Consider the following 14050-nt stretch of genomic DNA (forward strand, 5'->3'; position numbering starts at 1 on the left):
ACATCATTTGCCTATACAAGAAAAAAAAAAAATAAAAGAAGACATCAGTGTTTCAGTACTAAACCTACCATATGATCCTTTCCATTTTCTACATACCAAAGTTTTTTTGCAAACCATTCATGAGCTAAAGCACTAGGATGAAAACAGTCAACATCACTATAAATAAAAGATATAAAATCAAGTAAATAACAGTTAAAAAAAAAAGTAAAGAATATATAAATACAATTTTGTTTCCATCTTTTTTTTTTTTTTTTTTTTTTTTTTTTTTTTTTTTTTTTTTTTTTTTTTTTTTTTTTTTTTTTTTTTTTACCTAATAGCTTGAATAGGAAAAGTGTTGACATCCACTGGTAAAGGATGATATACCACAGCAAAAGAATCATTTGCATACATAGGAGATTGATAATAAGCTGCCACTTTTTGAAGAGCATCGTTGTATTGAGGAACCAATTGAGCCATGATTGTTCGATTAGTTTCTGAATGAGCACACATACATTCATGATCGTGTAGGACAAAATTGTTGTGAGCAAACGGTTGACAATAAGAGGGATAAGCTTGTGTTGCCGTAAAAATTTCATCCACTCGAATCATTCCCACTAATTGAACCAATACATTTGGAATTGTTAGTCGGATCCTTTCTATTGCTTGTTGTACGTTGATAGTATAAGGTGCTGGTAAGGATGAATTGACAACGCATGCATGACATATATCGTTGGATCCAATAAATATCGTCATTAGTTTCCAATCAGATGAATGTGCTTGATTGTTTTTATATGCTTTATCCAGTTGTTGTAAAAGGTAATCCAATTCGTGATTCAGATTCAAACTTCTTGCACCAGATTGCGCTGCATTTAGTACGTCAATGGATTCCTTGTATTGACCAACAGGACAGAATTGATCCCCTTAAAACATTGATAAAGAAAAATATCTGATTAATTAAAGATAACATAACAATATCATCTTTTCTACTTTTGTTTGTTTTCTTACCAAAACAGACTGTAATAATTTGTTCACCAATAGAAGAGCCATAAAGATCATGTGAATAGTATTGGATCAAGTTTGGTAGTGACACAATTCCTTGATCCTAGATAAAAAATAAAAAAAAAAAAAAAAAAAGATAAAATAAACGAATTAGGAAGGGATATAAAAAAATAAAACTTGACTACTTTCTCTTACCCCACCCATAGCAAAAGACACACCACGAGCTTCTTTGATTGTATTGAGACTAATATAATTCTGATTTATTACACCTTTCGCACCAAATCCAGCCATAACACTACAGTATTATAAAAATAAATAAAGAATAATAAATAAAAAAAAAAGCTGGAAGTCAAAACAATAGTTTATTTTCATATTCTTACCTATCACCAATCCCAATAATCACCTTGATATCATCAGCACGCAAATCAGATATTTTCCTAGCAGGTTGTCGTGGTGTCAAGAGAGGACAATCAATCATCAAAGGAGGACCAGAGTGTGTGTCATTGTTGTTGTTAGTATTGTTGTTGTTGATTAGCCCGTTGCCTAAAGCTTCAGTAGTCGTCTTCATCATCATGGGTGTTAGTAAGAATGTATAAAGATAGGACAGAACGGAGAGCAATATTGAAGCCATCAGTATCGCTGGATATAGAGTCAAAAGCTTCACATTCTTTTCTTGTTCCTTGAGGATTTCTATTGGTTGTATTTCATCACCATCTTGTTCATGTTTGACTGGTATAGTAACAGGTGATGTTGAAGTTGTTGATGATGATGATACTGCTGTTGTTGCATTATTGTTTCGATGATAGTCGGCGAATGACGATAAAACGGATTGTCCAGTAACATAAAACATGGAAGGTAAATATAACAGTATACGAATGGGTAATATCAAATTATAATACATGATGATTTATATAGATATATTCTAATCAGTGTAAAAAGGATATAAAAAGGAGAATTGTAGAAAATAAAATAGAGATAAACAAAAGGAAGATATAAAGGGGAAGTGAACTAGACTATTTTCTATTTGATCACACACATCATTTTATCACCAGAGAATACAAATATCGGTTGTCTATAAGGAAGGAGTCAGTCTATAAAGTTGCACACCAGATTTGAAAGCCAAAGGAGGGACCAAGCAAGCATCTTCATCAGATGGATGTTCATTCAACAAAGTCACATCAAAGTACTGTCGGCACAAATTCCAAAATCGTATTTCTTCATGAGCATCAAATCCGCGTCGTTTGTAACCAATAAATATCTTTCCACCATCATCTTCTTTTTGATTGCATAGATCTACGAATGATTTTATCAGATCTTCAAAAAACTCTGCTTCATAAAGTACATCAGATGCCAAGATCATATCTGCCTTCCCACATGCCTGAGCTTGTTTGTCATCTCCCCATAGTAATTTTCGGACTTGTAGATCGTTACATTTCTTGTTCAGGTAATCGTTCAGTGATATGTTGCTTTTGATCAGATCAACAGCTTCGTCAAGTTCGGTGATGGTGACTTTTGAAGGTTTAGCATTCTTGGCAACTGACAATCCTAATAATCCAGTTCTTCCAAAATAAAATCAAGGTAAGTCAATGATCTATTATATATATATATATATATAATATGTTACTTACCCAGCACTGAGATCCAAAACATGCTTTCCATTGAGATAGTTTGGTTTATATTGAACCATGCGTTCAAGCATTTGCAGCATCACCAAAGCAGAATCCCAAATCTTTCCAGGTATACCACTTTCCCAAGATTCATGGATGGCCACATTAAAAGTAGTAGTAGTAGTAGTATCGTCACTATTGTCAAGTTCATGAGCTGTAGCAGAGGAAAACAGACGGTAAGCAGAATGGACCATGGGTGTATTTTCTGGCCAAGTTTCGACAGTAGCATTTGTGCTGCCATTGTTGTTATCTACACTAGAGTCATTCGATAATTCAATAGGTCCCACTACTAAAGGTAATATCCAATCATCAAGTTTATTATTATTGTTGTTGTCAGCCTCATCTTGTTTTCGATGTTGAGGGAAGTTTTCCACACTTTGACAATAGATTCGAAGATAGCGTGGTCCACATTCATAGACTTTTTCTTGATTCTTCTTTGGTGTAATAGTATATTCAAAAGAACCTTTTCCACTCGCAAAAAAACCGGGAATACTAGTATTGGATAATAAAGTCGTGTCAGTACCAGACCAAGTAGTTGCGCGTATAGTCAAGTTACAAGTAGTATCAAGCTTCAAGGGTGTAAGGGATTCGGATGACGCAGGTACAAGAAGTTCACAACCAAGATAAATACAACCATCTGGTTCGATATCAGCCCTTTTGAATAATCCAATTTCATTAACAAGGAAGACTTCAACGCGATACCATTGATTTACTGTCACTTTCTGAATCAAAGGTGATCGTAAGTTCATTCGATACATGGCGAAATGATTTTCAAGTTTGGCACAAAATTCTTCGTCAGTTAAACTAGTCATGATAAAATAATATAAACAATAATAATAAAAAGAAAAGAAAAAAAAAGAAAAGAAAAGAAAAAATAACAAAAGAAAAAAATGAAAAAGTTGAAAATTGCTTTATTTGAGTTTGAAATCTATTTGCTTATACATATCAAGACACCAACAAGAATCAAAGCCATTCCAAACCAAGTATCTATTACATAGGTATAAGAATCAGACGTGATAAATAAAAAAAAAAAAAAAAAAGGATCCTTCCTATAATAAATCAAGCATTCATTCTATTACCTTTTCCGCCAAGTTCTTCCCCAAGACAAAGTCCAGTAAGTAATGAGAATATAAAGGTAAGTGAATTAGTGATTGGTACAGCTAATGACATGTCTAAATTGATAACAGTAATAAAAAAAAAATTAAAGATACTGTCAATCAGTTATCATTTATATTATCTATTGAAACGTTCTCTTACCGCTCTTGCCAAGGGTATAATAATAAACGACTGAACCACTCAGGTTGAGTGCCAGAGGTAAAACGTACTAAAGAAAAGAAGAAGAAAAAAAAAACGAATAAAAGGTGTGTAAGTTAAAATAATAGTTTATTATTATTATTATATTGGTAGTTTACCTGCCAGCGTGTAAGCAAGTACTTTAATTCGGCCAACCACTTCTTCCATCCACCTTCTGGATATTGACTTGAGACTGTCTCCAATCCTGCGCTTCCAGCTTTAATCAATGGATTCGTAGAGCCCCAACATATAGCCACTAGAAATAAAAAAAAGATGGTGATCAACTATAAAGGGAAAAATAGAAACATGCCCTCGTTTCTTATTGTTTTACCCAAGATGAATCCTGTTAGTTGCTCTATGAATAAATGTAATAATAAAGAATGAATGAGACAAGATTATAAAATTAATTTTGTTAATAATAAACGTACGTAAGACATCAGTGGCGAACATGAGAGAGAATTGGTATTGAAAGTGGGGAAGAGAAAAATGAAAAATGAAAAAGAATTGAAGCTGGAATTTAAAATTGATATCAGTTGAAAATGATACCATTGCAGAAATTCGATGTATTAGTTAGACTTTGTTCATTGATGTTGAAATGTAAAAGTGGATGACATGTGAAATAATACATGAGGTGATGATGATGATTGTTGATTTAATTCTGATGATTGATTATTTTAGATACTAAAGACCTTTTTTTCTTTTTTTTTTTTTAATTGTTTATGGATTTGAATTGTTTCAATTGATGGAATACTTCTGTTTGATCACTTTCCATTCCATCATCCTTTGTCATCATATATCATCCATCAACATTCATTGTAAATCATCATCATCTTTTATTAGATTTCTTTATGAAGTATTTCTAACGAAATAGTTAAAGACTATAGAGATGTTTCTTCTTCTCTTGGCATCCACCCCTCCTTTTCAATCATGGCGGGAATTCAATGTCAACTTACGGGTAAACATACAGATATATATGATTACGATGATGATGATGATGATGATTATATAATTAGATTGAAAGGAGGGAAAAACAAAAGGGATACTATGATACTTTACAGAAATGATATCGTTTAAAGAAAAAAAAAAAGAAAGAAAAGAAGAACACTATTTTAGGATTATGACAAATTTTCGCGGAAGCAGGATATAAAATGTAATCATTGCCAATCTGGCCAGTGAGTTTTCATTGATCTTATCTTCTCTATTTGGTAGTACGATCAGTGTCCCCCCGCTAACGCACCTACTCACCGACAATTGTTATATTCAAGATAATCATTATTCATTATTATTATTATTATTGAATTTAACATAGAATGATTCCTTTCTAATATTTTATCATACTTTCTTTTTATTTTTATTTTATTTTATTTTTTTTTTTAAAAAAAAAGAAACAAAGTCAAAGTAACAAATCAAAAATATAGAAAAGAAATAGGATCAGAAACCTTTCATCATCATGTTCATTTCCCGCTGGTGACTCAAAATTGCCCAAGAATTTTTTATTTTTCTTCATCCAACAAAATATATTTTTGGCAAAAAGAGATGATCTCAGTCGTAGATTGAAATGATTTTACAAATGAATATAAAATTTGCTCACCTTTTCTTTTCTTTCTCTTTCTTTCTTTTTCTTTTTTTTATTTTTATTACTCATTCATAGTTTATATACCAATCTATTTTAATATACATATATATATAAAACAATGGTGAACTCTGAAACCCCTCAACGTACTCGTAGCTCTTCTCTTACTCAAGTTAAACCAAAGGTCCTTCGTCCTTTCAACACAGCTGAAGTTAAAATCCTTTTGTTAGAAAACGTCAATGAAACTGCTGTCAAATCTTTCCAAAAACAAGGATATCAGGTATGCATATTATTTATATTGTTTTTGTATCAAATATATATTATATATATATATATATATAGAAATCTCATTATCATCTTTTTATTATCATTATTATTATTATTATTATTATTATTATTTTTTAATCAATAGGTGGAAACTTATACCAAAGCTTTAGTAGGCGAAGAATTGATCGAAAAAATCCGTGATGTCCATGTTATTGGTATTCGTTCAAAAACCAAATTGACCAAACAAGTATTGGATGAAGCCAAGAATCTTTTAGCTATTGGTTGTTTCTGCATTGGTACTAATCAAGTCGATCTTCATCATGCTGCTTCCAAAGGTATCGCTGTTTTCAATTCACCCTTTAGTAATTCAAGGTCTGTAGCTGAACTTGTTATTGGTGAAATCATTTCTTTGGCTAGACAATTGGGTGATCGCAACACTGAAATGCATCAAGGTGTATGGAATAAGGTATCAAAGAACTGTTTTGAAATCCGTGGCAAGGTTTTGGGTATTGTTGGTTATGGTCATATTGGTGCTCAACTCTCGGTATTGGCTGAAGCAATGGGTTTAACTGTCTACTTTTATGATGTTTTACAAATCATGCCTTTGGGTCAAGCAAAACAAATGGAAACCTTGGAAGAATTATTATCTATATCTGATTTTGTATCCTTACATGTTCCTGAATTGGAAGAAACAAAGAATATGATTGGCGAACGTGAAATCATGGATTACATGAAAAAGGGTGCTTATCTCTTAAATAATGCTCGTGGTACAGTGGTCCAAATTCCTGCTTTGGTCAAAGGTCTTCAATCTGGTCATCTCTCTGGTGCTGCTATTGATGTCTATCCTAAGGAACCTGCCTCTAATGGTCCTCACTTTACTGATTATCCTGATTTGTTGAATTGTCCCAATTTGATCATGACTCCTCATATTGGTGGTTCTACTGAAGAAGCTCAACGTATGATTGGTATCGAAGTCTCCTCCGCTCTTATCAAATTTATCAATGAAGGTGCATCCATTGGCGCTGTCAACTTTCCAGAAATTGACCTAAGAGCTATTCGAGAAGATGACAAGCATACCGTACGCGTTCTCTATACACATCAAAATATTCCTGGTGTCCTCAAGGAAATCAATGAAGTCTTTGCCGATCACAACGTAGAAAAACAGTACTCGGATTCAAAAGGGGATATTGCTTATGTTATGGCCGACATTGCCAACGTCTCTGAAGAACATATTTTGAAGCTTTACAATGCTATCGTCGCTACTCGTGCTAATATTCAAACTCGTCTTCTCTACTAGGTCTCTTTCTTCCTAGGCATTTGTTAGTATAGTTTTTATTATATTTATCATTACTTGATCACCTTTTTTTTTTTTTGTCATTAGTTTATCTTACCATCTTACTGTCATTCATTTTTCATTCTATTTTTTTTTTTTTTTTTTTTTTACCAGCATTCAACATACTCTATTTTTTAGAGCGAGCATTTATTTTCTATTTTTTATATATTTGTCCACTTTATTACATCATCAATTCAACTTGATTAATAAAAATGATGACCGTCTTTGGTCCTTTACATATGTTTCACTCTTATTTTATCTTGATCCTTATCATCATCTTTCTTTTTTTTGTGCCCTCAACCATCATCCGTCATCATCATATATAATCATAAAAAAACAATACTTTTATTGCCCAATCAACACAAATCACCCATCAAAAAAAAAAAAAAAAATGAATAAATAAATAAATGAAAAAAAAAAGAATACAAAACATAGGAATAAATAATCTAGAAAACTAAATCAAATTGCCCTCTCATCTAAAAGTCATCTTCGGTAGCAGTGATGTCCCCATATTCAAACATACCAATCTAATAAACAAAGAAAGAATAAAGTGAGTTCATATACTATAACAGAATCTTTTTTTATCAAATAAAAAAAAATAGCTACAGCAACAAGAAAAAAAAAACAAATACTTACACGTTCCCTTCTTGCAGCATTTTCGGCTTCTTGCAAAGATTTGATGATATCAGGGTAAGCAGCGGCATATCGTACCTTAGGAGTCACAATGGCTTGACCATCACGAACCATTTCCAAATTGATGCTTGCTTCGGCACTTGTAGATTGTACAGGATCATATACTGTAAGACACAAAACCCCATTTTCTCTTGCATCCACATTGGCCACCAATTGTTTCCCAGCTGTCAATTCATGGAAGCGTTCCATACATTCCACGCCATAATCAGCATCCTTGGCAGGACTCTTGACAAATGATAAGACAGCTTCTTGAGCTTGAGGTTTAAGAGATTTGAATTGACTTGCTAATGGTTGAATACGAGATAACGGAAGTGTTTCACTCTAATAAAAAAAAAAAAAGATGAATTAGAAATATAACCAATAAATAGAAAAAGTAATATAAACTTACATTGCCATAATCAATATATAAGACTTCAATACCTTCAGCCGACACACGACGTACCTTGGCACGATACCAGCAATCATCTTCTGTAAATTTAGCACTGACAACATCACCCACTCTAGGACGAGAAGCAGGTTCTGATCGATTTTTGTAATACACAGTAAGATCCTTCATAAGTACTTCTAATTGCTTGATTTCAATAGGATTGATGACTTGTACAAAGAAATGAGATCCGCTAACCATATCAGAGATAACAATGTCGATATATTCATGACGAGGTTGCAATACTGCTTCTTGTGCTTTGCTGATAGTTGCTTGTTGTTCTTGTTGTTCATCTTCAAATTGAGCATTTTCCCATAATCCTTGTCGTGATTCCTTTGCATTTCGTTCAGCGCCAAAGAATTGATTGGCATATCGAGATTCATTTGCTGAGTATTCGTGTACGGTTGCATATCCCTTGTTCAGTAATTCGATGGCAAGGTTGTTACCTCCAATAAAAAGATTACCAATAAAAGCACCAGTCTTGTCCACATTGTCTATTTCTACTTCCACCTTTTCCAAATCAACAATAAATGAAATTGATTCGTTTTTAGTATACATTTCCTATTTTTTTATTTTTTGATTCTTTCACTTACATCATGTTGAAGACATTGTTCTGTCACAAAAGCGAGGGCTTCAGGTCCAAATGGCTCAGATTTTTCACTTGCATTTTTACCAACACGTGGAGCACGGATACCAGCCAACACAAATGACAATCGACAGTTTTCTTTGGGAATCCATAAAAATAAGCGAGATCCATTGGCAACATGATCCACAACCGCGACTTGACGTTGATTACGTTTCAGAGAGGTCAAGAATTGTCTAGCCTTCGTCATATTCTATTCAAACCATAGAATTCCATTATGAGAACATCTTTATATATATATTGTTTTCTTCATTGATTTATTACCTCTGAAGCATCGACAATTCGTACAATAGGTTGTCCTTTTGTACTATGTACACCCTTTTGTTGTTCTTGAGCTCTAAAAAAAAATAATGATGATGGTTAGTCACTTGATCTTGTAAATCTGATTATACATACTTTGTTTCGGCAATCAGTAATTGATCATAATGATGAGATCGATTATCGTCGTCTTTACGATGACGAATAGCCGTGGCAAGACCCTTTTCCAATAATTGTTGTGCGATGTTGCTAATAAAAAGTTACAATATACCATAATAAGTTTCAATACATTATTCCTTTGATTCCTTTCTTAATATTCAATTTTTTTCTCAATTTACTTATTTCCAAGGGTAACTGTAGCACAATCTTTAGCTTCAAATCCATCTTGAGCAGGTTTCTTGTAATCAATAACAACATGTACCTAAGTTTCAAAAAAAAAAAAAAAAAGGAATAACGAGTAATTATAAGAAGGCAGAATATTTAGATATAAATGAATTCTACTCACTTGTTTGCCAATCAATTTCTTGCGTAAGAATTCACGAGCTTCAAACTGATACCCAACTTCCTTGACATCCCGGGACTTCGCACTACCACCTGGAGCTGTGCTACCAGTACCCCTACAGGATACATCGCATTATAAATAGAGTGAGGGATTGTCCACTGTTTACGGCATATACTTTCTTTTTTTTTTCTTTTTTACCTAGGTGCTTGTTTGATACTAGCAAGTTGGAGTTTTCTTTCAGTACCATTCTTCGTTTTGACTACAATAGTATCGCCGGTAACAATCTTGATCACTTGAGCATCGAATTCAGAGTCATTGATCTTTTCCTTTGCAACAAAATCTTTCCAAATACGAAGCTTCTTGTCTTTTGCAACTCTATCATAAAAAAGAGAAATATTGATGTTAATTGAATTGGATAGTGTCATGATCTTTTTTTGTTCTCTACTTATTTATTTATTTTTTTCAAGACTCACTTTTCGGCCTTTCGTAAAGCTAATGGTCCACCTGTAGTCATGGTAATACTCCAATCCACACATTTTGCCATACCATTAGCCAATAATAGTTCCGAGATATTACCAGCAGGATGTTGAATAGAACCCACAAAGTTTTGACTTCCACCTTGACTGATACCTTCCAATATGACCTTGACACCACGTTGAAGGAGACGTACCTCCACAAAATATTTGGCTTCTTCACCAAAAGGTTCACTGGGAGTTGTATCCGTTTGATCAGAAGGTAGATTATCACGTTTGCAGCTAGGAGCCTTGATACCAGATAAAAATAAGGTGATTATTTGTTGAGATTGATCAGGAAGAATCAGTAAAACACGATAGGTAGATGCGTCTCGTACTTGTTCAATAATAGCTAACCAAAAGAATAAAAAAAAAAGTTAGTAAAGCATTTGAATTACTTGGTATCATAAAATAGCTTACCATCCAATGGTTTTCCTTTATAGGTATTCAAAAATGAACGAGCATCTTTTTCCATAGTGTATGACACTTGACGAGAACCCTGCACGAATAAAAAAAAAAAAAAAAAGAGTGATCATTAGAGATAGAGCCATTGTCATATCCAAGCAACCACTTTATTTACTTACATCAATATCCGTATTCCATTGACCACGTTTGGTAAGTTGAGCTTCTTCTTCCAACAATCGTAATTCATTCAATTCTTGTTCATGAGCTTCATCATCTTGATTTGACTTTGACTTGCCTTCTCGAACCTTGAGCCATCCTTGTTGTACACCAAGATGAGCAACATTATCTCCATTTGCTAACAATATAGAGCCATATTCACGAGGAGGGTTGATAGTAGAAATAGTATATTCAGGAACAAATGTCACTTCTTTACCGACTAAGAGTTTACGCAAATATTCTCTGGCACCGAAAGCAAATTGCTATATATATATAAAGAAAGAGAAAGATATCAGTTTCATCATTTGAAAAAAGTAAATGTATTGTATTTATTTACCTCATCATCGCGAGAAGCATTCCCTAATCTTGGAGCTTGAACATTAGACAAGGCAAGTAAACGTTCAGCAGGTGGACCATTGGGTCTCGGTTTACCACGAAGAATGACAGTATCTCCAGATAAAACACTTTTGACCACAGCTTTGTGATGTTGAGCCATAATAATAGTTATTGAAAATGATGAAAAAATAAATAAATAAAATAAAAAAGACAGAGTAAAAAGAAAAAGAAAAGAAAAAAAAAACGCGCCAAAGGGGGAAAGACAAATTTGCAGCGGAGCAAGGATGAAATGCTAACCATCAGCCAACCGATTTGCACCTCGTCAGTTCCAAATGGGGGAGTTATTGTCTCAACCCTATGATCACTGGTTTTTTTTTTTTTTTTTTTACTGCTATTCAATTTATATGAATTCGTTCTTCATAGTATAAATGCTTATTTTCATAAATGTCTATATAAAACCAATTATTATTTTTTTAAAATATAGCCGAGAAAATTGAATGGTTCCACATACCGGAGAAACTGATTTGAGACTCTTGATTCTTCTTTTCCCCTCTAATTATGAAGGAAAATCAAAAAAAAAAAAAAAAGAGGGGACCAGTAAAGATGATGATTCAATTAATTACTTTTCATCGTTAATATTGCATCACTTTTTAATATGATTATGAGAATTAAATACGTTATATTTAGAATAATTGTAAAAAAGTGCTGTAAATATGTAAATACTAGTCCGTAGATTAGTATGAATGAAATGTGTATCACGAAAGGATATGATGTTTAAAATCAATCATTAAACTATTCTGTAAATGAAAAGGGAAAAAAAATAAAAACTTTTTTTTTTCTTCTTCTTTTTCTATCCGGAAATAGGTTTTTTTCTTTATTTGGGGGACCGTTTCATTGTATAGGAAGTTTTGAGACGTTGCCTTTTTGCTGGTGTGATCGGATATCGAATACATGGATTATGTAATACGTTAAGCCAATCAAAATGCGTTGACTGTGGACCCTGGGCTTAAGTAATCGGTCTGTAACAGAAATAAAATATAAACCCTTGACCTTTTTTTTTCCTTTCTCCTTTTTCTCCTCTCTTCTTTTCCCTTTTATACAGTCATACACAAATATATTTCTCTCTATCCATCATGTCTGATAAAATCTATAAAATCATCAACGCCCGATTATTAATCAACCATCAAATTGTAGAAAATGAATATCTTTGGTTTCAACATGGCAAGATTATTCATCCTCAAAGTTTATTCTTTGAAGCTCATCGAGACGCTGATGAAATCATCGATGCAGAAGGTGCATTAGTAGCTCCTGGTTTTATCGATACTCAAATCAATGGTGGTTATGGTATTGACTTTGCTGATTATGAAGCTCCTGTAGAACAAATTCAAAAGGATATTGATACTGTGGCAAAAGGATTACTTCAATACGGCTGTACTGCGTTTTGTCCAACTGTTGTTAGTTCAGAACCCGCTGTTTACGAAAAAGTAAAAAAAAAAAAAAAAAAAAATCGGCTTTGAAAACGGCTTATTCTCATTCTTTTCTTTTCTTCTTCTTCTTCTCTCTCTCTTTTTTTTTTTTTTTTGTTAAGGTCTTACCGTTACTGAATCAACGAAAAGGATCTGCTAAAGGTGGTGCTGAAATTCTTGGCGCTCATATCGAAGGACCATTTATCTCCATTGAAAAGAAAGGTGCTCATAAACAACAAGTCTTTCGTAATGCAAAGAATGGTATTGCCGACTTTGACGAAGCTTATGGTTCTGAATTGAAGAAAGGAAACAAGGCAGTCAGTATTATTACCATGGCTCCTGAAATTGAAGGTGTTACTGATGCTATTCCTGATTTGGTTTCTCGAGGCATCACTGTAGCAATGGGACATACCAATTGTCGAATTGCTGAAGCAGAACTGGCTGTTACCAAAGGTGCTACTAGTATTACTCATTTATTCAACGCTATGCAAGCAGTAAGTATCATAAAAAAAAAGTAAGTTAGTTAGGATGGGAAACTGACGGTAAGTCTTTTTTTTTTTATTAATATATAGTTCCATCATCGTGACCCAGGATTAGTGGGTGTCCTTGGAGCAGCTGACTTACCATTACCGGAAATTGCACAACGTCATCCTGAACCTTCATCTACGTCTCCTTGTCGAAACAAACCTGATCCACGACCTTTCTATGGTATTATTTGTGACGGTGTGCATGTTCATCCTAATTCTATTCGTATTGCGTATTATTCTCATCCACGTGGCGCTGTTCTTGTCACTGTAAGTGAATTATTTCTTTTTTTTATTACATCATGATGTTGATTTTTTCTTTTTTAATTGTGATTAGGATGCTTTATCTGCTATGGGATTACCAAAAGGTATCTATACTTTAGGTGGTCGTGATGTAGAAGTGGATGCAAGTGGAGCGTGTTACATCAAAGGAACAAGAACATTGGCCGGAAGGTAAAATAAATAAATAAATAAATAAACGGATTGTGATATTGGAATAGATATACAAGAGATTCAATATTTTTCTTTTATATTAGTACGGTGACCATAGATGAATGTGTTAGAAATTTCCAAAAATTCACCAATTGTACCATTGTGGAAGCTCTGGAAGCCGCTGCTCTTCATCCTGCTAGACTTCTGGGTATTGATGACCGAAAAGGAACATTGAACGCTGGTGCTGATGCTGATTTTGTATTCTTGGATGATTCTACTGGCGAAGTCTTTGTCAAACAAGTCTATGTTGCTGGTGAACGAGTAGAATTGAAATAATAGACCATCTTTTTTTTTTTATCTTTTATCCTTTATATATTTTATATTCTAGTTATTCTTTTTTTTTATATATTGTCCCATTTATTACTTTTTTTTAATGCCATACATTATCATTAGATTCAGCTCCATATCCACATCTCTTCTTTATTCTTTCTTGTTCATGATTTTCATGTCGTCTAGAATGAATAATCA

The 14050-nt window shown here is 33.3% G+C and overlaps 6 protein-coding genes across 6 annotated transcripts; 2 read left to right on the plus strand and 4 right to left on the minus strand.

Annotated features, from left to right (window-relative positions):
• Positions 1–306: 306 nt before the first annotated feature.
• BX664DRAFT_261746 (uncharacterized protein) lies at positions 307–1456 on the minus strand (the record flags this gene model as incomplete). The annotated part of the gene is made up of 4 exons (XM_051540689.1): positions 307–899; positions 985–1081; positions 1174–1273; positions 1359–1456. 4 exons carry the CDS (start codon positions 1454–1456, stop codon positions 307–309), a joined length of 888 nt encoding a protein of 295 aa, XP_051401740.1.
• A 594-nt stretch (positions 1457–2050) lies between these two features.
• On the minus strand, positions 2051–3394 carry BX664DRAFT_261470 (putative methyltransferase-domain-containing protein; the record flags this gene model as incomplete). The annotated part of the gene is made up of 2 exons (XM_051540682.1): positions 2051–2537; positions 2607–3394. 2 exons carry the CDS (start codon positions 3392–3394, stop codon positions 2051–2053), a joined length of 1275 nt encoding a protein of 424 aa, XP_051401741.1.
• Positions 3395–3573: 179 nt separating this feature from the next.
• BX664DRAFT_260257 (uncharacterized protein) lies at positions 3574–4204 on the minus strand (the record flags this gene model as incomplete). The annotated part of the gene is made up of 4 exons (XM_051540625.1): positions 3574–3632; positions 3725–3817; positions 3903–3969; positions 4058–4204. Coding segments are annotated over 4 exons (366 nt in total), but the record flags the coding sequence as incomplete, so codon positions are not given.
• A 1380-nt stretch (positions 4205–5584) lies between these two features.
• BX664DRAFT_378761 (uncharacterized protein) lies at positions 5585–7167 on the plus strand. Its single transcript, XM_051548839.1, has 2 exons — positions 5585–5791; positions 5924–7167. Exons 1-2 carry the CDS (start codon positions 5633–5635, stop codon positions 7073–7075), a joined length of 1311 nt encoding a protein of 436 aa, XP_051401743.1. The 5' UTR covers positions 5585–5632; the 3' UTR covers positions 7076–7167.
• A 319-nt stretch (positions 7168–7486) lies between these two features.
• BX664DRAFT_329393 (uncharacterized protein) lies at positions 7487–11336 on the minus strand. Its single transcript, XM_051544774.1, has 13 exons — positions 11102–11336; positions 10728–11027; positions 10564–10642; positions 10105–10495; positions 9830–10006; positions 9635–9746; positions 9468–9550; positions 9268–9378; positions 9136–9208; positions 8822–9064; positions 8193–8738; positions 7748–8125; positions 7487–7638 (listed from the first exon to the last, which is right to left on the minus strand). The coding sequence occupies exons 1-13, from the start codon at positions 11258–11260 to the stop codon at positions 7588–7590; spliced, it is 2703 nt and encodes a 900-aa protein (XP_051401744.1). The 5' UTR covers positions 11261–11336; the 3' UTR covers positions 7487–7587.
• A 618-nt stretch (positions 11337–11954) lies between these two features.
• Positions 11955–13858, plus strand: BX664DRAFT_384746 (uncharacterized protein; the record flags this gene model as incomplete). The annotated part of the gene is made up of 5 exons (XM_051549200.1): positions 11955–12584; positions 12689–13060; positions 13139–13360; positions 13428–13543; positions 13591–13858. The coding sequence occupies exons 1-5, from the start codon at positions 12234–12236 to the stop codon at positions 13856–13858; spliced, it is 1329 nt and encodes a 442-aa protein (XP_051401745.1). The 5' UTR covers positions 11955–12233.
• Between the last annotated feature and the right edge of the window lie 192 nt (positions 13859–14050).

The sequence above is a fragment of the Halteromyces radiatus genome, assembly GCF_025201355.1.
Source record: "Halteromyces radiatus strain CBS 162.75 chromosome Unknown BX664scaffold_3, whole genome shotgun sequence".
Taxonomy (NCBI): domain Eukaryota; kingdom Fungi; phylum Mucoromycota; class Mucoromycetes; order Mucorales; family Cunninghamellaceae; genus Halteromyces; species Halteromyces radiatus.

Excerpts from the sequence above, each read along its gene's own strand:
- BX664DRAFT_329393 (XM_051544774.1), bottom strand. The coding sequence starts at position 11,260 with ATGGCTCAACATCACAAAGCTGTGGTCAAAAGTGTTTTATCTGGAGAT. Across the intron at positions 11,028-11,101 it reads ATGCTTCTCGCGATGATGAG|CAATTTGCTTTCGGTGCCAG; the intron begins GTAAATAAATAC and ends ATATATATATAG. Across the intron at positions 9,065-9,135 it reads GAATTGTCGATGCTTCAGAG|AATATGACGAAGGCTAGACA; the intron begins GTAATAAATCAA and ends TGGTTTGAATAG.
- BX664DRAFT_378761 (XM_051548839.1), top strand. The coding sequence starts at position 5,633 with ATGGTGAACTCTGAAACCCCTCAACGTACTCGTAGCTCTTCTCTTACT. Across the intron at positions 5,792-5,923 it reads TCCAAAAACAAGGATATCAG|GTGGAAACTTATACCAAAGC; the intron begins GTATGCATATTA and ends TTTAATCAATAG.